The sequence below is a fragment of the Microchirus variegatus genome (genome assembly GCF_963457635.1).
Source record: "Microchirus variegatus genome assembly, chromosome: 7".
Taxonomy (NCBI): domain Eukaryota; kingdom Metazoa; phylum Chordata; class Actinopteri; order Pleuronectiformes; family Soleidae; genus Microchirus; species Microchirus variegatus.
The window spans coordinates 2,883,460-2,903,821 of NC_139808.1; the positions used below are offsets into that span (position 1 = coordinate 2,883,460).

Sequence of the window (20,362 nt, forward strand, 5' to 3'; positions counted from 1 at the left end):
CTCGCTGTAAACTCTTTTTTCTCTGTCTTCTCTTGCTTTAAACTCTCTTTTTTCTCTTTCTTCTCTCGCTGTAAACTCTCTTTTTCTCTGTCTTATCTTGCTTTAAACTCTCTTTTTCTCTGTCTTCTCTCGCTGTAAACTCTCTTTTTTCTCTGTCTTCTCTCGCTGTAAACTCTCTTTTCTCTGTCTTCTCTCGCTCTAAACAAACTTTTCTCTGTCTTCTCTCGCTGTAAACTCTCTTTTTTCTCTGTCTTCTCTTGCTTTAAACTCTCTTTTTTCTCTGTCTTCTCTCGCTGTAAACTCTCTTTTTCTCTGTCTTTTCTTGCTTTAAACTCTCTTTTTTCTCTCTCCTCTCGCTGTAAACTCTCTTTTTTCTCTGTCTTCTCTCGCTGTAAACTCTCTTTTTTCTCTGTCTTCTCTCGCTGTAAACTCTCTTTTTTCTGTCTTCTCTCGCTGTTAATGCACTTTTCTCTGTTTTCTCTCACTGTAAACTCTCTTTTCTCTGTCTTCTCTCGCTCTAAACGCACTTTTCTCTGTCTTTACTCGCTGTAAACTCTCGTTTTTCTCTGTCTTCTCTCGCTGTAAACTCTCTTTTCGCTGTCCTCTCTCGCTGTAAACGCAGTTTTCTCTGTCTTCTCTCGCTGTAAACGCAGTTTTCTCTGTCTTCTCTCGCTGTAAACTCTCTTTTCTCTCCGTCTTCTCTCGCTGTATCGCTCACTCGTCTCCCTGTCTGTCACTCGCTCCTCACTGCCTTCATCTGTCCGTATTCAGGGTCGCAATATTTAGCGGGATGCACAGATTTGATTGGCTTTTAGTGGCGTCAGGTGGGATGGCTCAAGTCGAATGCATTGGTCATGGTGGATTTCCGGATTCGCTCAACCAGTACCGTAAAGTCTAGAGAAGCTGCGCTGGTCAAAATAGAAGCACCTCGTCAACATTTAAAATACTTAAATAATTTATTCACTGTAGGTCCAGGTCCGTACAGGACCTGTTTTACACCATAAAATGAAAAAAAAAAACCTCACACTTCAATAAAATAATTAGTTTATTGATCAACACTTTGTTAGATTCACTTTATGAAATACATATGCTACAGTTTAAAAAAAAAAAAGCAAACATTATAGTGAAGAAAATTCTGATTAACAAAAAGATTTGAAGGAATTGTTTTTTTTAAAAAATGATTTCGACCCTGTGATGGATGGACTGGCGACTCGTCCTTTTCACCCTATGTCACTGGGATTGGCTCCAGCTACTCCACGACCCATGCGGTGAGTGAATGAACCATGATTTTGTGTCGTCTGTAAGCTTTCTAGCACCACGCATACAAGTGTGGATTGTAAACATTGCAGCAGGCCTAAGACAACAAATAAAAATGGATCTAACTGTGAATTTCTGCTTCATGTCTACATGTATGTATCTAGAAAGAAAATCCCTTTTCTTTGTCCTCTCAGAGTCCGTAGTGCTGTGTCTGCGTTTGTCTTAATCTGCAAAACATAAACACATAAAACAGCATTTAGCTCAACTTTTTCTTTAATCTGTTTTCAAATCTGAATAAAAAAAAATGAACTCACCATCTAGAAAAAGCGGTGATTTACAGCGGATTTCTCTGATCTTCTGGTCAAAAAGGGCCTTCATCTCCCTCTGCAGGGTCCCGTCTCTTTGCTCTGCGCCGGCTGGCATCGGCGAGGGCACAAACTCGAGGCTGTCTGTGCTGCCGCCGCCGCTGCTGCTGCTGCTGGACGAGCTGAGGCCATTGTGTAGGTGTCTCATTTGGCTACTGTAGCTGCCGTAGTTCTGCGTTTTTTGGCGCGTCTGCCGCAGGAAACCAGGTTTGCGGTTCACCGCCGGTGTCTGAGCGGAGGCGGCGGCGGCGGCGGTGGTCTGTTTTCGAGGGCAACTGCGCGAGCGGGCCTTTGTTGTCTGTATCAGGGTGGACGGTTGAGGGGTCGCTGGGGCCTCCAAGGTCCGTCTGACCCGGGCGGGAGAGGACGGAGCGACGAGCGGGGGGAGAGCTTTGGCTTCGAGGAGGAGCGTTCGCTGAGGAGGAGGAGGAGGAGGTTGTGGCACAGGCAGAGGCAGAGGCTGAGGGGGGGAATCAATCTCAGTCACTGGTTCTGCTGCGACCGATTGTTTAGGCTGCTCTGGTTCGAATGTCTGAAGAGTCTCCCGCTCGGCGCAGTTTGACTCTGGCGGTTCATGAAGTTCAACGTCATCCTCCGGTTCTTCTCGAGTTTGATGATTTTGGCTGTCGGGAGCGGGGCCGTCAGGAAAAGAGGCCTGGGAAGAGGTCTCGAGGTCAAAGCTCTCTTCTATCACATAGGGAGCAGGCCCCATGTGGTGTGGCGAGTCGGTGGACGACATCCGGCTGAAGATTCCTCTCCGTGTCTGTGGTAGTTCCAGGGTTTTCCCTCTGTGAGCGCGCCTCAGCGGCTCACTCATGGCCCCTTTGTGGACGGCAGCCTTGGCCGCCGGCCCCAGCGCCAGAGGAGACATTTCACTGTTCCTGCTGTCCTGAGAGACGGTGTCCAGATCCTTGCGGAAATAGGCGGCGCGTCCGTCTTCCGAGGACTGGACGGACGAGTCCAGAGACGTCTGTTTGTGAGGACCCTTCATGTGCTTCTGAGCTGCTTTTTGAATGTGTTTTCTGGCGGCTTGCACTGCATTCGAGGGTTTCATCTGTTTTTTGGAGGACAAAGGATATATTTTTTTTTTTTTTAGAGCTAAAGCTAAAATTTGATGTTTGTTATTCTGAAAACCTCTCACCTTTCCTGATGTATCAATGATAGCAACATGAACAAAGATGGAAGATTCCGCCATTCCATCCAGGTACACATGCCGATAACCTACAAAATGTGCATTTAAAAAAAAAAATCGATATTAAATCAAGATTTGGGAAAATATGGACCACATAGTTTCACTTTGTGTAGAAATTGTAGTTTTTTGAAACTTTATTTGCGTGTCTGACCTTCTGGAGTCCTGTTATTACTAAGGTACAGTGAGATAAAATGTGTTTATCTATGTTTCAGAGCTGCTGGTAAGTGGATTTTATTGTATTTTTCAACAGTTTCTTAATGTTTTCCCGTATTTATCCTTGGCTAAACTGACTGTCTGACGTTTTTAGCCTTACTGAATGGACATATACTGTTTTATAGCGTCTTACCTCACTGACTGTATGAAATAATGCTGGAAGGGAAACTCGCTGTTTTCTCATCAGAAGATCAAAAGTTATCACTGCAGTGTTTTCTACCCGTCCTTAAAGGTGCATTATGTAATAAATCTAAAGCAACTGACCATAAAATCCTCCTAATATGTCACAGAGACTCAGGAATAATGTTCATATAACAAACTGAACTCACCAACAACAACAGTACAGACAAAAGATTTGCGTAAAAAAATATTTTGCAGACTGCAAATCATGTTTATGTTTTGAAACCATGTCTTGGCATGTGGCGCCACCTACCGCCGTCTACCAATCATTGCAGTCAGTAGAGTCTCAGCTGCCGAGCAACCACGGAGTTGCCAGTTACGTCAGAAAACGAAACCTAAAAGACTTCGGTATTATGAATTTGAATGTAGTAACCGTTTTTGGCCACATTCTTACATATGGCGCCTTTAAATCGTATAATTAATAATTCTGTCCTCGGCAAACTGTAATCTTTTCACGTGACGTACCTGGCATCATACTGGTCAAAGCCACAGTCCTCTGTCCAATGAAATCCCGTCCAATAGGATCTTGATCCCACACCTGGAAGCGCACCAGAGCGACCTGAGGCATTAGAATGTTGAAGACGAGCGTCTCTTCCCACATTGGGTTGAAACCTGAATGAACGACAGGAGAAGAGGTCATTCACACGGACGGAAAAGCGCAATGCAAATCGCGCGGTGCGGTCGGCCACGGGTACCGTTATCGTCCACCACCCTCGTCTGCTGCTTGGAGCAATCGACAGGTAGGCCGATAATCTCAACTTCCACAAAGGGATCGATAATCTGAAAGAGTTTAAACGTAGCGATCACCAATTTTGAATCAGACTCAGTAATATAACCAAGGTATGTTTGGCTTTACCTCTCCTCTGTCCCCAAACATGGAGTCTTTAGGTTTGGGAAGCTGCTGTCCGCTGATGATCTTCAGCACTAACTGAGTTTTTCTGTGTCCAGGTAGAGGATCTTCCAACGTGGGGTTAAAGGCACCTGAGAAAAGAGTCACTTATCAATGTCCTCCTCCACAAAGAGACGACTGCCCTTGCATCTTCAGAGTGTGCTGTGCACATACCTTTACACATGCACTTAGGCTTCAGGATATATCCACAGTTTCCGTTCCTTGAGAACTTGGCTTGGTTCAGTTCAAGCATCCGTCCCTCGGTTTGATAGTTCATCGCAACTAACATAAGAGACGCAGTCAAACGAGAACCATCTCCAATACAAGACATATCGCTGTTATCGTTGTCTCTGACCGATCTTACCCATGTGACAACCTGCGTCCCAGTACGGCTGCGGGTTGAAGTTGCTTGAATCCACCCTGTAGTTGGACGGATAGACTCTCAAGAGCTGCCGCTGGTTGAAACGCACCAGCTCGCCAGGCTTCAGCTGCAAGATCTGGTTCATGACCGTCTCGTTTAGGGAGGACACCTGCCAGCTGCTCACATACGCTGCCACAGACGAGAAGCAAAACAGCAAACAACTGTGCTTAAGAACGTACAGTGAAGAGCAATATTGTGTGGTAAATTGACATCTCTTGAATTTACCTTGTGTTTCTATGTCATGCACGCGGACAGATTTGGTGTATTTGACCAGGTCAGACAGAGCTCGAGACAGCCTCATTGTTTTCCTCTTCCTGATGAGTGATTTATTGAGATGTAAGTGTAACACGAGTGTAAAACATTAAATGAACGAAATGGTCAAATAAGTGACCTTACTTGGTATGGTAAACAATTTGAGTCCTTTCCCTGCCGCTGCTGTAGTCCGACTCTCCGTCTGACATTGACTTGTTTTTCACCCGCAGTCGCTTTTTCCTCTGGTGACAAAGAGTTCAATTTTTAGCACAGATGTCAAAGTGAATTTGAAACTACAAGTGCTACTGCCTCTCCTGCCACCATTGCCGCAAATACAACTCGATATATAGCACCTAGAAAAATGCATCTCAAAGTATGTATCTGTTGGCAGATGAATCCATCCTGTGACGCCCAAAGACTTGTCTGAATAAAAGTGTTTTCAATGTTTTTTAAAAAAAAGATATAAATGGAACTTGCAGCTCTGATTTAGACGTGAAGAACCATTTAAATGAACGTGCTCTCTCTATTTTCTGGCATCTCGACAAATGTTTTGACAGTGATCCAAAATGCCAGACCTTCCGTTTGAAGCTCCTCATGATCGATCTGCCAAACCGCCTCTTCTTTTTGGGCTGATTGGCAGAAGAAGTCACACCGCTCCCACCCTGAAACAATCAAACGTAGTATATGAATATGTACAGTTGATTAATCGGGCAGACCCGTTTGTCCGTCTATCTGTCTTATACTAGCCTGAGGGTTTTCGTCCTCGTGGTCGCTGTCTTCGGCCTCCTCCTCATCACCAGTGTCTTCATCCGACACGTCGCCTTCCTCTGCGTCGGGGTCCAGGTTTGCCGGCAGCTTCTTTCCCTTTGAAACATTAACAAATTATCATTCAGTATCAGTCACAAAGTCAAAAAGAACCTGTAACACACCTATGTTCCGAAATCCCCATGTTCTAAAAGCCTTACAGAATACAGAATCCTAACCCCAACCCAAACCCCAACCCCAACCCCAACCCTAACCCTAACCCCAACCCCAACCCCAACCCTAACCCTAACCCAAACCCTAACCCTAACCCTAACCCTAACCCTAACAGACATCGACTGATGCTGGGTCTGTCGGGAGCATTATGCTGGGGATAAATCCACGCTTCCCCCAACGCGTATGGCTCGTTCCGCCATGCGAATCACCCACCAAGGGCTTGTCGGCGCCGCAAAGTCGCCCTCCACTGAAAGGCCAGGCCAGTATTTGAAATGTGGAGGTTACTACATTGTACATCTCAAAACACTAGTCGGAACAGGGCAAGGAGCTCAAACCTCATAGTGGTTTTCGGAACATAGGGATGAAAACGACTATATTACCTTGACCAAGACTTTTCCTTTCAGTATCTCAGGAGAAGGCAGCTTCTTGGATTCGTGCATGTTGACATTGGACAGGTCCAGTTTGTCCTGCAGCACCTCTTTCAGATACTCGGCCATCTTCTTCTGCTGAGGCACGCTGCAGTGGTTCTCTATGGACAGGATCACCGGGTACCTGAGGTGTGGACGACACGATGATGCTGGCCTGGATTGTAGGTATCATTTAATATAAAAGGTTGTCACACTGTCTAAGGACCCAGGAGTACTTACTGTGATTTTGAAAAGGCGTATTTGTTGATCGTTTCAATCACTTCTTTGAACAGAATTTTGGATGTCAAGGTGTAACCGTGGTGGATAATGGGCTCGCCGTCCGGTCCGTCCCAGCAGTCCACTGAAAGGTGAGGAAGACATTTCTATTAGACCTTTGTTGTGATGGATTTTTACAGTGAACCCAAAGGTCGCGGAATCTGTAGCATCTGGACTTGAAGATGTTCCGCCTCATCTCATCCAAGAGGCATCTTCACTTCTGAAAGTTTGTGAATTGTAACTTCTCGTGTAGGAGATTCAACAGCTGGTCTAAGTCAAGCTCATGCACCGTTGCTAGTCGACCTCACTCGCTCACTCACTCTTTGTCTACCTCTCTACATGCTTTTGGACTGTGGGAGGAAACCAGAGTACCCGGAGAACATGCAAACTCAGAGACCTACGTGGTGACCTTCTTGCTCTGAGGCAACAGTGGTCACCTCTTTCCCCCCCCACATGTGAGGACCAGGCTACTTAGATGAGAGGTGAGACGTCTTCAAAAACATCTACAAGTACAGTATATGGCTGCTACTGATTCAGTTACTTTTTGATAACTATGAATGAACATCTACACAGATTCCTTGCAGCTTCTCACCCTCCACACAGCGACAGCCAGCCTGGAGGACGTAGGCGTACATTTCCACTCTGGACCGGGACAGCAGCTGGTCTCCTGTCAGGTAGGTGTTGTGCGACGTGGCGATGAAGTAGTTGCACAGAGGCTGCGTCATGTCCTGGTTCACCCGATGGTGCTCGGGGTTGAAGATGTCACCTGCGGGGCTCCTCATGAAGTTGGTGAAACCTGAAAAGAAAAGTGTGAAAAGTTCTTTCTACGTCGATGATACAGCGACACACACTGTTACGCTTATGCTTTGCGTTTGGACGAGTATTCTCCGTACCATCGATACCCAGTACCATTCGCTGCAGGTTCTCAGGACACGGCTCAAACTTTGTCACGATGTCGACCAGATAGTCTTTGGCCAGGCCGCGCATCTGGAAGTCAAACATCAGAAACAAAATTTAGCTCGTAGAAAGAAACATTTTATACTTCCTCAAACTATATCCCAATATGAGAGATGATGAATTCAACGGTTATAAAGTGTAGGGAGACGGTTTATGACTTTCTATGCTAATTTACTCTACAAACATTATTTATTCTGTCCAATTTCAACTTTCATCAACAATATTTGCCTGGAATCTCGTACTTGAAGCATCTCCAATCCATTATATATTTAGATAAATCCTTTAAATATAGTTTGTTGCCACCACAGATGACGAATTGAATATAAACCACCTAGAGTAGGCAGGTAAACCGTGGTTAGCTTCTTCAATGTTATATAATGTTATAAATTCCTTTTCAATAGAGAATAACTTTACTTTGAGTTTGACACTTTTATTCTAGATGAAGAAAAAACATTATTAAAAAAGGCAAAGGAGTAACATAATGTACATACGTCAAATAGACTGATTTCTTGAGCATACGGATTTAAAGGATTAGGGTTACCCTCAGGTTACCCTCAGGTTACCCTCAGGTTACCCTCAGGTTACCCTAACCCTAACCCTTTAGAATAAGTGTTATTTCCATTTTAAATTACCTTCTGTTCATTTTCCAGAAAGTGTGCAAGGTCATGGAGATCCATGACTTCTTTCTGGTTGCTGTAGGAAATCATTATCAGGTACAGATCTCTGCGCGTGGAAATCAACTTATAGAAGGAACAGAATTCCTCAAAGGCCAGAGATCCCTGGTTCTCATCCGTGTCTGCTTCCTACAGATGAACACAAACAAACTTTATGACTCGACAGTCTTGTCAAAGACATCCCAAGACCTGTATTATAAAGATATTGATCCTTTACCATCAACCATTCAAAAATACTGACTATATATGTTTTCTAGACTATATAAGACTATGGAAAATAAGTTTGTTCTCTGAAAACTTCTATCCGCCTCCCAAACATCTACGCATTAGCAAATGATTAGATTCTCCTGCTAATGCTGGCCTGCAGATGTGCTCTGTTTTTTTTATCTATCTATTTATTTTCTTTGGCTGGCGACGCTTCAGTGCTGACTGGACTACATCAATAACAACGTGACGGACTGTTTTGACGTTAAAAACAGAAAAAAGAATAGAAGAAAAGACTATGGCCTTGGGAGGATGAAGCCCCAACTTTTCTTTTCTGTGATCCATCCAACATTTTCCTGACATTTAAACATCTCATCCAGAACATTTCTGGATGAGATGTTTCCCCCAGTATGGGATTGATTACCATGAACTTTCAATATATTATTTTGTGGAGCAAAAACGATTGAAGCATTTGTGATTCGCCCGTGTGCGGACGTAATAATAATAATACGTCTTACCTGGAACATTTGTCTGACTTTCTGCTTGGGCAAGTTCACGTTGAGTTTGTGGAGCAGCTGGTGAACCTCTCCGATGCTCAAGGTCCCGTCGCCGTTTTTGTCGGCCTCGGAGAAAGTCTGCTGTAGCCACGTGAGGCTGCGGTTAAGGGAGGAAAGATCATCACTGTTGTTCTGTCACTGTTCTGCTAAATAATCAGCGTCATATAGATATTTAAACGTTGTCCCCCCCGAGTGGCCGGATAAAGGATATTGATCGCGCGTCCGTTGCCTTCGGGCCAAACTGTCTTCATCGCTGATGCCGGCCATGAGGTACTTCAGCCCGGTGACCCAGGTGCGAGCCTCCTCGGCGTTGGTGGAGACCAGGTCCAGGGACTTCACGCGCTCGCCGTAATAAACGCTGAAGCAGCAGTTTGGGTCGAAGCGGTTGTCTGCGTACCGCCTGAAGATCTCCGATTTTTTCCCCTCACAGACTTCATGGATTGAATCAATAGATACTGGAAAAAAATGGTCAAAGATGTGGTTACTCAGAATTGTGTTCAATTGGCTCAGTAACTGCCCTTAGTCTGTATTTGATAGAATACATGTAAAACCATGTCAGTCTCTCTATTTGCGACTCAAAATTTGGATGTATTAGACTTTCGTCCTTGGGAAATACCAACCAAATAATGGTATGTGGTGTCGTGGTTTGCACTCTTGCCTTTGCAGCAAGAAGACGAGCCGGTTGGGAACAAGGGTTCTCCGGTTTCCTCCCACAGTCCAAAAAAATGCAATATGGGGCAAATTGGACACTCAAAAATTGAGCATAGATGTGATAGTGGATGGTTGTTTGTCTCTATTATGTGGCCCCCGTGATGGACCGGTGACCTGTCCAGGGTGTGACCCCGCCTATCGCCCCCTATGTCAGCTGAGATTGGCACAACAAACCGCCGACCGCGACCCTCGTGCGGGGGATAAAGCGGTATGAAAATACATACATGGATGGTTTGCCGTCTAAGCGTAACGGTACAAAATTCAGTTGCAGTGAGTGGTCTCACTTTTGGCCTTGTCGTGTTTCTTGGAGGGCCGCCATCGGACGCAGGACTTGTGCTCGTCTAGGAAAAAGAACCGGACCAGTCCTTTCTTCTTCCCCTTCAGTTTGGTCATCTGAGTGCCGGTCTGCATGGTGCACATACACCTCTCCACTGCACCAAGGAGACACATTATTTAGTCGTCTGTGAATCAACATATTGTTTTTTTTTTCCCATGTAATGCCACTGATTTAGTCAACAGCACTTTCATACTGATATACAAACTTCATTATATATAATATGTGCGATATTGCATATTTTGCAGACGTTTTTCACTGATTTAGAGGAAGCAGCTGAGACAAGTGGAGGTTTTACCATCACGCACACGTTTATGAGATTATAGGCTGCGTCACAAACAGATTTAAGCAGTTGTTTATGTGTTCGTAGGATCGGAGGCACAAAGAGACATGACCTTGAAATGATTATTCGCCCGTACAAACAACAACAAATCAATATATTATCGCCTGCCTCACGAGGATTTAAATAGCGTCTCTACACCTCATTAAACTCTGAAGTGTGGTTTCGTTTCGCTCGCTGAAATGAAACGGCAGACGTCAACAACTCATTCGTGCCAGCGACTCGTTGTGAAGCGGAGTAATTGTTTAGTGTGCACAGTGCAGGTAACCTTTGTTTGTAATCTTAAGCTTGGACACAACCTGGCTAATCCCAAAGGATTGTCTAGCGTCCATATGCCCATTATCTGCTCTCAGGCTTAGCAGCGTCCCTCGCTCCTTTGCTCATGTACTTTATATAATAAACTGTGTTTTTTTATTTAATAATATCACATTCATTCCAAATGGTTGCAACAGGTTGAACTAGGTTCCTTCTGATCATCAACCATTGGATCTTCTGCTGTAATCTAAAGACACAATGAGTGTGAGGTGCTTACCTATCTGACCCAACCTCCACTTAGGCTGTGCAACCACGCTGCTGCCAATCCAGAAAAACTCCTCTGCGAGCCTCGATATCGACGCTTTGTGCCAAAGCTTTGGAGACGTCATAATCGACTGGGTGGACGAACTCAAGGGGCTCGAGGCCCTTTTGGTCTGATGGGAGGAGACCTTAGCCGACGACGGGGAGAACATTCCCGATCCCACAGACTGAGCGCTGGTCTTCTTGGGTGACACAGGGCTGCCACTCAGCCCTGGAGACAGAGGTGGCATCGATGGGTTGCTGTTCATCCCTGAATTGTTCATACTAGTAGTCCGAGTATCCTGTCCCATTCACGCCATGCCGCAAACCCACCGCTCCTCATTCTGCCGGGGGCCCTCGGGACAGCTTCACTCAGCATGTGCTCCTCTTCCAGGATAAAAAAAATAAATAAATCATCCCACACCGATTCAGGGAACAAAATCCTCCTACCGGTTCATTCTTCATCCTGTGCTCAGTCGCCCGCTTCCCACTCGTTTTCATTTCAAGAAGAAAACTCGCAGAGAGGAACTGTGCAACATGTGTCGCTCACTAAATCTTCCTCAAGCTGTAATCCCGGAGTGAGGCTTCAGCCCCGCGTTAATGGAGGGATTTTCACACAACCAATGGGTTTAGCCTCTGAAGAACAATCGTGGTATCGGCAGGGAACACATAAGGCAGCCATTATCATTGAAGCATACGACAATCATACTTTAAATACACTTTTGTGTGTGTTTACACAGTGTTAGGATTTAAAGTAGACATAATATACCCTTTTTCTCCAAGTTGACCTAGTCCCTGGTGTCCTAATGAACATGTCTGTGACATGCTTTGGTCAAAATACAGCCCTGTTCAGAACGCTCGCTTTTGAGTGCCTGTCTCTTTAAATATGCAAATGAGACACAGGAAACTACGTCAGCGTCACTGAGGCTCCGGGAGCTAACAGGAGTTAGCATTTGGAAATGCCATCGTTTTGCCGTCATATATAAAATGTATCCACTGGACGCGTAAATCCTCTGAGGCTGGAAGTTTGTGTAGAACTCTGCGCTGCACTGTGCAGCCAAGAATAGAACACTTCGCAGACTTCCGCTCTTCCGGATACTTTTGCCCTTGCCTGCACTCTCGCGTTTTTTATGGACAAAGCGGAGCTCCACGAGACAACAAAACAACAACAAATGATTAAAAAGTTGATTTTTGCTGAAAGGGGAAATGAGTAGTTTATAGTGCCATCTAGAGGAGAGGCTGAAATTTACAACAAAGACCTGCTGCTCTGCTCACCCCCCTCCCTTCCCTGAGCGCTACGGTATCCTCAGCTGGTCAAATGTCGTCCTCGTCGTCTTTCTCCGTGTCAGCAGATGAGGTTCGTGAGGCGAGGGAGAGGGCGGAGCTACCGCGGCCGTAGCAGACGAAGCAGAGAGAGTGGAGGCGGTACTTCCGCTACAAGTAAAGAGACGATTGATTTGTTCTCTCGCGTTTGTCCTTACAGGCTCCGGTAGAAACATGGCGTCTCTCTGCTAACAGTGGCTATGCAACCGCGGTCCGCGACCATGTTATTTTACATGACTTTTTGAAACACTACGAAAATGAAACAAAAACAATTATACAGCGACTAGACAATGCAGGAGCACATAATATGTATAAAAAAGTGGATTTTGGGTAATATAAACCCATAAATACTACATATTGTACCTTTAAAGGTGCATTATGTAATAAATAAATCCATAAAATCCTCCTAATATGTCACAGAGACTCAGGAATAATGTTCATATAACAAACTGAACTCACCAACAACAACAGTACAGACAAAAATATATTTGCATTAAAAAAAAAATATTTTGCAGACTGCAAATCATGTTTATGTTTATTGAAGTCATGTTTTGGAATGTGGCGCCACCTACCGCCGTCTACCAACCATTGCAGTCAGTAGAGTCTCAGCTGCCGAGCAACCACGGGTTGCCAGTTACGTCAGAAAACGAAAACCTAAAAGACCTCGGTGTTTTGAATTTGAATGTAGTGACCGCTTTTGGCCACATTCTTACATATGGCGGCTTTAATATGTCTCCTTTAAACAACAACCATGAAACAGACCTATTAAAAATACTCCTGTGTTTACATTTCATTATAGCAAACATTTGGGAAAAAAAAAAAAAAACAATCTCTGAAACTCTGTCGGATTGATTGATAGATTTTAATGGGTATCATACAAGTTTTCCAAAGGAAAAACAAAAACACTGGAAAAAAAAAAATAAAGAAAAGAAGAGGCGAGTGAGACCCCACTTCCAAATCAAAACTACAACAGCATCAGCTAACAAAAAAAAAAAAAAGGATATTGCTATTACAACTGTACCCAACAAATACTGAGCGAAGGGTAATCATAATGATAAGACATAAAAGTGTTTCTTGTCTATATATAATATACGAGAGAGCACCTAAGGTTGAAACCATGAGTTGCATCGACCCTATCTGAAGATAGAAGAGAGGGAGGCAGAGGTGCAAAGAGTTCAAATCCATTTTCTTGTCGTTTTTTGGTCTGTGGTGGTAATATATACTCTATAATTCATCAAATAATAAACATCCTTTCAAATAAACAAGGCAGGAAATTAAAATCTGTTTTTCATCCAACAAACACCACTCATAGGTCAAGTCCGTGACTATTTTTTTTGGTTTACCATCCATTCTGGTAAATGCCCCTGTGATAGCAATGATATTCAGGGATTACAATAAAAAATGCATTATTTTATTATTATTATTTTTATTATTATTATTATTAATTTTTTTTTTTTTTGCAAATCCAAATATAGTCTCTTTTTGGTTTCAAGTAAGAGCAAAAAAAACTATATTCATAATCAGTTTAAGTCTGAAAAGCAAGCAAACATACCAACAAATATCTTATTTACAATATTATCGTATGTACATCAGAGGTTACCGAGGGAACGTGTGTGTGTTTAAATTTCCGAGTTCGCGTTAAAACTAAAGAAGGTAAAATGTAACAGGGAGTACGATGCACAATGCAAGGTTCTATTCTTTTTAAAAAGTGCAATTCCTTTCTCGTTAAGTAAAAAAATATATCCGTATTTTTTTTTTTTTCATATATGTAAAAATGTTGTTCATATAAACAGCATTTGTTGATTTAAGAGCCTAAAACCAGTGGCTAAAAATGAATGCTTTCTGTTAATAGGCAGCAAATTATTATAATAGAATATAAATTATTTCACAATACTCAATAGAAAACCAGAAGTACCGCGTTCCGACAAAATCACCTAAAGGTAGCTATTGATGTTTTTTTTTTGTTTTTTTTTCTTTCTTTTAGGAGGGCGTTTGTAGACTTATCTGCAATAACATGGACTTTTTTGTTTTGTTTTGAATTTATCACATGATTTGGTTGCCAATAAAAAAAAAAAAAAAAAAAAAAATGCTGGAAAACGATGACAAAGTTGTTATTAGAATATTTAAAAAGTAACACTTCCATAAAATATCTAAAGCATAAAACAGTGGTGGACCTGAAGGCGGCCCCCGCGCCACCTCCAATACTTCGGGTTTATAAAATACAAAAGGTAGACAAGCTCGTATACACGCGTACATGTTTGAATATTGGGTTTTTTTCTTGCCTGTGGAATAACAGTGCCGCCGCCGCCGCCGCCGCTGCCGCCGCCGCTGCTGCGCAAGCAAGCAATATCTCATAAAAAGCACATCCTCTACACAGTTATAAAAAGCAAGCTGATATTAAAAGTAAATAGTGGTAAACTGGTGTCTCTTGTTTTGTTTGTTTTTTCAGTGGTCTGCAACGACACCTTTGAGTGTACCAGTATTTCTGTGGCACCGAGAGTTTTTTTTTTTTTTTTTTTTTAAATCGTCTCCTTGCGTTTCACCGGGGCGCAACATGTTCCTTCCCTTCATATTCAAGTAGTGTTATGTGGCTATATTTGCACATCTCAGAATAGCTTATACCAAAAATAAAATCCTTGGACAGTGTCGGGTGTCCTCCTCCCCCTCCTCCCTCCTCCCTCCTCCTCCTCCTCCTCCTCCTCCCCGCCCCCCCGACATCGCTGCAAAGATGTGTTCATCGCTGAAAGACAGTCTTTCTTAGTTTTCCCGCTCGACAACATGCTGAGACATCATGCTTTTTTTCCCCCACGTTCCAGTTCATTTCATTAAATTCATATAGTGTCATAATAATATTGATTCATATGACTTTCTTTTTTTTTGCAGAGTCTCTTTGCGAGTCCTTTTTATCGTTTCGAAGTCCCTTTTCTCCCGCGTTTTCAACGTGCAACTCTAGGATCCGTTGGCGAGCTGCGTGGTCTGTCTGTGTGTGTCCGTGTTTGTGTCTCCAGGAGGAGGGCTACTGTCCGCCTGAAGCGCCAGCTGGACCTGCAAGTCCTTCACGACGCTCTCCAGACTCTGCCGCGCCTCCCTCTCCTGCTGGAGCTCCTGCCTCAGCTGCTCCCGGTCGGATTCCGCTTGCTGAAGCTGCACGTGCAGCTCCTCGATCTGCGCGGCGCAAAAACACAAGGTCGGGCGGTTAGCAACGGATAGCGACTAAAAGCAAAAGGGACGACAATCTGTTGTTCTGGGGACGTCTCACCTGAGTAGAGTACTTGACACGAAGGCGCTCGGCCTCGCAGCCTTTGTCGCAGACGCGAAGCTGCCTCTCCCTCTCCAGCTCCCTCTTCAGCCGCTCGCAAGACTCCTCCGCGTCCCTCATCTTCCTCTCCCAATCCACGCGAAGGCGTTCGATCTCCTTCCGCAGGTTGCGCTTCGCTTCGATGGCCTCGCGGAGGCGCCCTTTCTTAGCCACCCTGACGAACTCCAGTTCCTGTGAAAGAGATCGGGGAAAATTCAAACTCAAATTCACGTTTCATTTTTGATACACACTTTAAAGGGGGACATATTTTACCCTATTTCTCCAAGTTAACCTAGTTCCCTGGTGTCCTAATGAACATGTCTGTGACATGCTTTGGTCAAAATACCATGAGGATGAAGCACCACAGCAGTTCAATCACCCTGCAAAAACAGCCCTGTTCAGAACGCTCTGTTTAGTAGTATCTCTTTAGGTCCACCTTAAAGATCCACCTTAAAAAAATGGAAAAATGAAACTAAAGGGACAGGAAATGACATCAGCCACAGAGGCTACTGCGAGCTAACAGCAGTTAGCATTTGGAAAAGTGATCATTTGCAGGCTCTAGCAGGCACATTGCCGTCATATATGACATGTATCCACTGGACGGATAAATCCTCTGAGGCTGGAAGTTTGTGTAGAACTCTGTGCTGCATTGTGGGAGCCAAGAATAGAACTTTTCGCGGACTTCCGGTTTTCGGGTTACCGTTGCCCTCGCCTGCACTCTCGTGTGTTTTACGGACAAAGCGGAGCTCCGCAAGACAACAATTCCAAGAATTTAGCGCATTTGTGATGTAGCAATAAGCGCGGAAGTCAACATCACGTGTTTTATCTCCTGTACTTAGACTGAGGAGGACCACAAAAACACGAGTGAGTCATCTTTTTTCACACTTTGCCGACTCACAGGGCCTCCAGAGTCCCACATATAAGGATTTAAATGATTTTGCATAATATGTCCCCTTTAATATTTGCAAAGAAGAGATGACTTGTCACAGATGTGATACCTGCTGAAGGCTGCGTTTCGCTTGCACAGCCGCCGACAGCTTTTCCTCCTGCTTCACTCTCATCCTGACGATCTCCTGCAGCAGCTTCTCCCGGGCTTCTTTGGTGTCCAGGCCCGCGTACAGCATCTGCGTCAGAGTGTTAATCTCTGGGCAGACGGGCCCCGAGAGCCAGGCGGGTCCCTCCGGAGGCTGAGCAAAAGTCTGGGTCTGCGTCGGAGTCTGAGAAACGCCGGTGCAGACTGACGGAGGAGGAGGAGGAGGAGCCAGAGAGGAGGGCGGCGCTGGACCTGAGGGAGGAGGAGATGCTACATTAGCAAAGACGTAAGGATGTTACGCTATTTATCTCACAAATGGTTTCAAAAAAACGTTATGTCGCTGATGATTCGTGCGATTAATTTTCTTAACCGTGATTTCTAAAGCGTTAGATGTGACAAAGCGTTACTATAAAAACTGTGTATGAGAGAGGAAACTTTATTCTACACAGCCTCTGTCCAGAAACAATATGAAACCAAATACTTTATTATTCCTTTGAGGAAATCAATTCTGGACTCAGTAATGCTGCATGTGTCACAATAAATAAAATAAAAGCTATGATGTATATCATAGGGGGAAAGGGAAATGTGTAAATGTGTCACCTTCCACTTAAGTGCATGGACTCGGAGTGAAGACCATGGGATGAATTGACCAGTATTCTCATTAATAGCTCATCCCTATTATTTTCAAACCATTACAAAGTAATAATCCACACTGCAATTACACGTACATACACTACCGTTCAAAAGTGTTGGGGTCACCTATACAATTTTGTGTGTGTTTTCCATTAAAAGACACACTTTTATTCATCAAAAGAGTTGCAAAACGAATAAAAAATATTGTCAAAACTGTTTTCAGCTGTGCTAACATCATTGCACAAGGGTTTTCTAATCATCCAATAGCCTTCTAACGCCATTAGCAAACACAATGTACCATTAGAACACTGGAAATGAGCCTCTATACACCTATGTACATATTACATTAAAAACCAGAAGTTTGCAGCTAGAATAGTCGTTTACCACATTAACAATGTATAGAGTATATTTCTCATTCATTTAATGTTATATTCATTGAAAAAAATTGCATTTCCTTCAAAAATAAGGACATTTCTAAGTGACCCCAAACTTTTGAACGGCCGTGTACTAACAGTTTTTTTCTTTTCTTTGTAGCTACATAACAAGCAAAAATCTGCTTTTTTTTTTTTCTCTTTCACTTCTCTCATCTGACACCAGGTGGAGTAGTTACACAGGACTCCCCCTCCCACCAACTGTGCTGTGCATAATTTCCAATGAGCGTCACTGTGTCATAAAAAATTCTAACTGTAAAACGATTGTGTTTATGTATATATATATATATATATATATATAAAGAGAGAGAGTAGATTTTTTTTCTTCACTCACAATCGTCACAGTCGTCCACGTCGATCTCCCCGTCTGTGTCCATGTTGTCGTTCTGGTTGCTGGTCGTGGAAGGGGCCGGCTTCGCTGAAGCCTGGATCTCTCCATTGCGGAGCTCCTGCGGTGGCCTGGAAATAGCTGTCGCTCCCCGGCCAGGAGCGTGAGTCTCCCTGGGATGGACGAGGGGAACTAGCGCCTGATTAGGTTCTGCCAAAGTCTCCTGGTTCTTGGAGTAGGACCTACACGGAGGCAATTAGAGACACATTATATAAAGGATTTGACCTCAGCCTGTCCATAAAACAGAAAGTACATCATCCCTCTGATGACTCACCTCTCCGCCTCCTTTTTGGTAACAGGGCTCTCTTTCTCTGCAGCTTTGGGAGACCAGGGACGGAAAGCAGAGGGCCTCTGTTTCAGCTGGACTTGTTTCAGGTCCTGAAGCAACACATAAAACAACAAGTTTGGATAAACACTCACAGTAAAATACAATTAAGTCGCCTCTGACAAACACACTCAGGCCTTTCTTCATTTTAACAAGGCTGGAGGCTGAAACAAGTAAAAAAAAAAACTTGTATAGCCAGTTTATTCACAATTAAAATGTTCATTTGGGCCCAGAAAACTCTATTTATGTTTGGTTTTGGCGTTTTTTAATCTGTTCCACCACCTACTAACGACAACAGGAGTGCAGCTCAGAGCCGGCAGAGTTAGTCAAACACATTGAGCTGCAGCTACACTCTTAGAAATAAGGGTTCTAAAAAGGGTTCTTCTACAAGGGCTGAGGTTCTACCAGGAACCATTTGCTTCTGAAAAAAGCTGTTGTTTCAAGGGTTCTTGGTAACACTAATGGTTCCAGTAAGAACCATTTTGGTCCAGAGAACCCTTTTAAAACCCCTTTCCTGAATAATGGGTTTTAAAAGGGTTCTTGGTAACACTATTGGTTCCAGTAAGAACCATTTTGATCCAGAGAACCATTTAAAACACCTTTAGTGAATAAAGGGGTTTAAAAGGGTTCTTGTTAACACTAAGGGTTCCAAAAGGGTTCTCTTATGAGGACAAGCCGAAGAACCTTATATTGTTCTACTTAGCACTTTTATTTCTAAGAGTGTAGAGTCAGGTCGCATGGTCTTAAAGATTTCGGTAACATTTAACATTTCTGATTCATAAACTCTTAGAAATAAAACTACTAAGTAGAACCACATAAGGTTCTTCGGCTTTTCCTCATAGGAGAACCCTTTTGGAGGGGTCCACCAAGAACCCTTTTAAAAACCCTTTATTCAGGAAAGGGGTTTTAAAGGGTTCTCTGGATCAAAATAGTTCTTACTGGCACCATTAGTGTTACCGAGAACCCTTGAAAAACCCTTTCTTGGTTCCAGAAAATGGTTCCAGGAAGAACGTCGGCCCTTGTAGAAGAACACGTTTGGAACCCTTATTTCTAAGAGTGTGCTCTCCCTCTCAAAAATGTCTTGACCACAGGAGAAGACGACTGAAAGCTGGAACAGGAAGTTGAAGGTTCTGATGCCGGCGTGGACAGTTTTCCCCCCTGGAACAGGTTCAGCTTCAAGGTCTCATCTCGGTGAGAGAAGGTGCAAATATTTGATCATACTCCTTTCAGTTTATCTCCCCATAAATGCGCAACTTTATGCATATAATGTTTTCACTTGTCGCTCATCTCTCCTCTCTGTTGCCATGACGGCAGCAGCTGCTGTTGGCAGCGAAAAAAAAAAACAACCCAGCTTTTATTTTCATTCTCCTTCCTGGTGCTGACAGGTGGTGAACATTTGAAAACGGGCACACTTTGTCGTCATTAGCGGTCATTCAACTGTTTCTGTTTGAAATTGCAGTTCCCTTTTTTGAACACTGATGTCGCTGATGGGGGGGGGGGGAAAGGGAAAACGGGGGGAGGAAGACTTGGATTATTTACACCACTGACTGCCACTGTTTTAAATAGTTTAGCCTCTTTAAAATGACAACAGCTTTGTGTGTGTGTCGCTCCGGTTGACTTTAACGCTAACAATAACAGTTTACAAACCTTGTGCGCAGACTTTGACAAAGATTGTAACCAGTCCGGTTTCCTCTCTTTCTCAGACGACGACGACGACAACGACGACGACGACTGCTGCAATTTGTCATATTTGGACCTCTTGGCTGGGACTGGGCTGGGAGACTAAAGAGAGAGAAGAGGAGACAACAGATGGTTATCATCGCCGTTTGCAGAGATAATAGGGAGAGTACGGCTATTACATCACTGGTCAGGTGAGTAAAAACGAAATGGACTCAAAGTCTTGTCGTGCATATTCGCAGGACGCGAGCGCAGAGAGGTGGAAAAAACAGGAGGGAAATAAATAAAAAAAAAGCAAAAAAAAAAAAAAAAGCAGAGGAGTTACAGAGGGACGGAGGATAGAAAAATGTGTCTGTGTAAGTGCTCAGTGTGTGAGTTTGGCAAGGCTCTCTCTCTCTCACACACACACACATGCACACACACACACACACTCACACATGCACACAAACAGAGAGAGCGAGAGCAGACACTCGAGCTGGTCTGGCTGGCAGC

The 20,362-nt window shown here is 43.9% G+C and overlaps 2 protein-coding genes across 2 annotated transcripts in view; both read right to left on the minus strand.

Annotated features, from left to right (window-relative positions):
• Positions 1 to 1,479: 1,479 nt before the first annotated feature.
• Positions 1,480 to 11,031, minus strand: plch2b (phospholipase C, eta 2b; the record flags this gene model as incomplete). The annotated part of the gene is made up of 22 exons (XM_083892590.1): positions 1,480 to 1,484; positions 1,572 to 2,037; positions 2,125 to 2,676; positions 2,764 to 2,843; positions 3,673 to 3,819; positions 3,903 to 3,987; positions 4,064 to 4,188; positions 4,271 to 4,378; positions 4,461 to 4,646; positions 4,743 to 4,831; positions 4,914 to 5,011; positions 5,345 to 5,431; positions 5,517 to 5,633; positions 6,128 to 6,299; positions 6,395 to 6,515; positions 7,023 to 7,226; positions 7,324 to 7,417; positions 8,020 to 8,190; positions 8,784 to 8,919; positions 9,034 to 9,277; positions 9,818 to 9,964; positions 10,740 to 11,031. The coding sequence occupies 22 exons, from the start codon at positions 11,029 to 11,031 to the stop codon at positions 1,480 to 1,482; spliced, it is 3,726 nt and encodes a 1,241-aa protein (XP_083748716.1).
• A 3,826-nt stretch (positions 11,032 to 14,857) lies between these two features.
• skib (v-ski avian sarcoma viral oncogene homolog b) overlaps positions 14,858 to 20,362 on the minus strand; it is a 44,754-nt gene continuing 39,249 nt past the window's right edge. The window contains exons 2-7 of the mRNA XM_083892761.1: positions 19,841 to 19,975; positions 18,143 to 18,246; positions 17,815 to 18,050; positions 16,382 to 16,668; positions 15,345 to 15,575; positions 14,858 to 15,250 (exon numbers count right to left, since the gene is read on the minus strand). Of these exons, the coding sequence (XP_083748887.1) occupies positions 15,035 to 15,250; positions 15,345 to 15,575; positions 16,382 to 16,668; positions 17,815 to 18,050; positions 18,143 to 18,246; positions 19,841 to 19,975 (1,209 nt within the window). The 3' untranslated portion in view covers positions 14,858 to 15,034. The remainder of the gene's footprint in view (positions 15,251 to 15,344; positions 15,576 to 16,381; positions 16,669 to 17,814; positions 18,051 to 18,142; positions 18,247 to 19,840; positions 19,976 to 20,362) is intronic.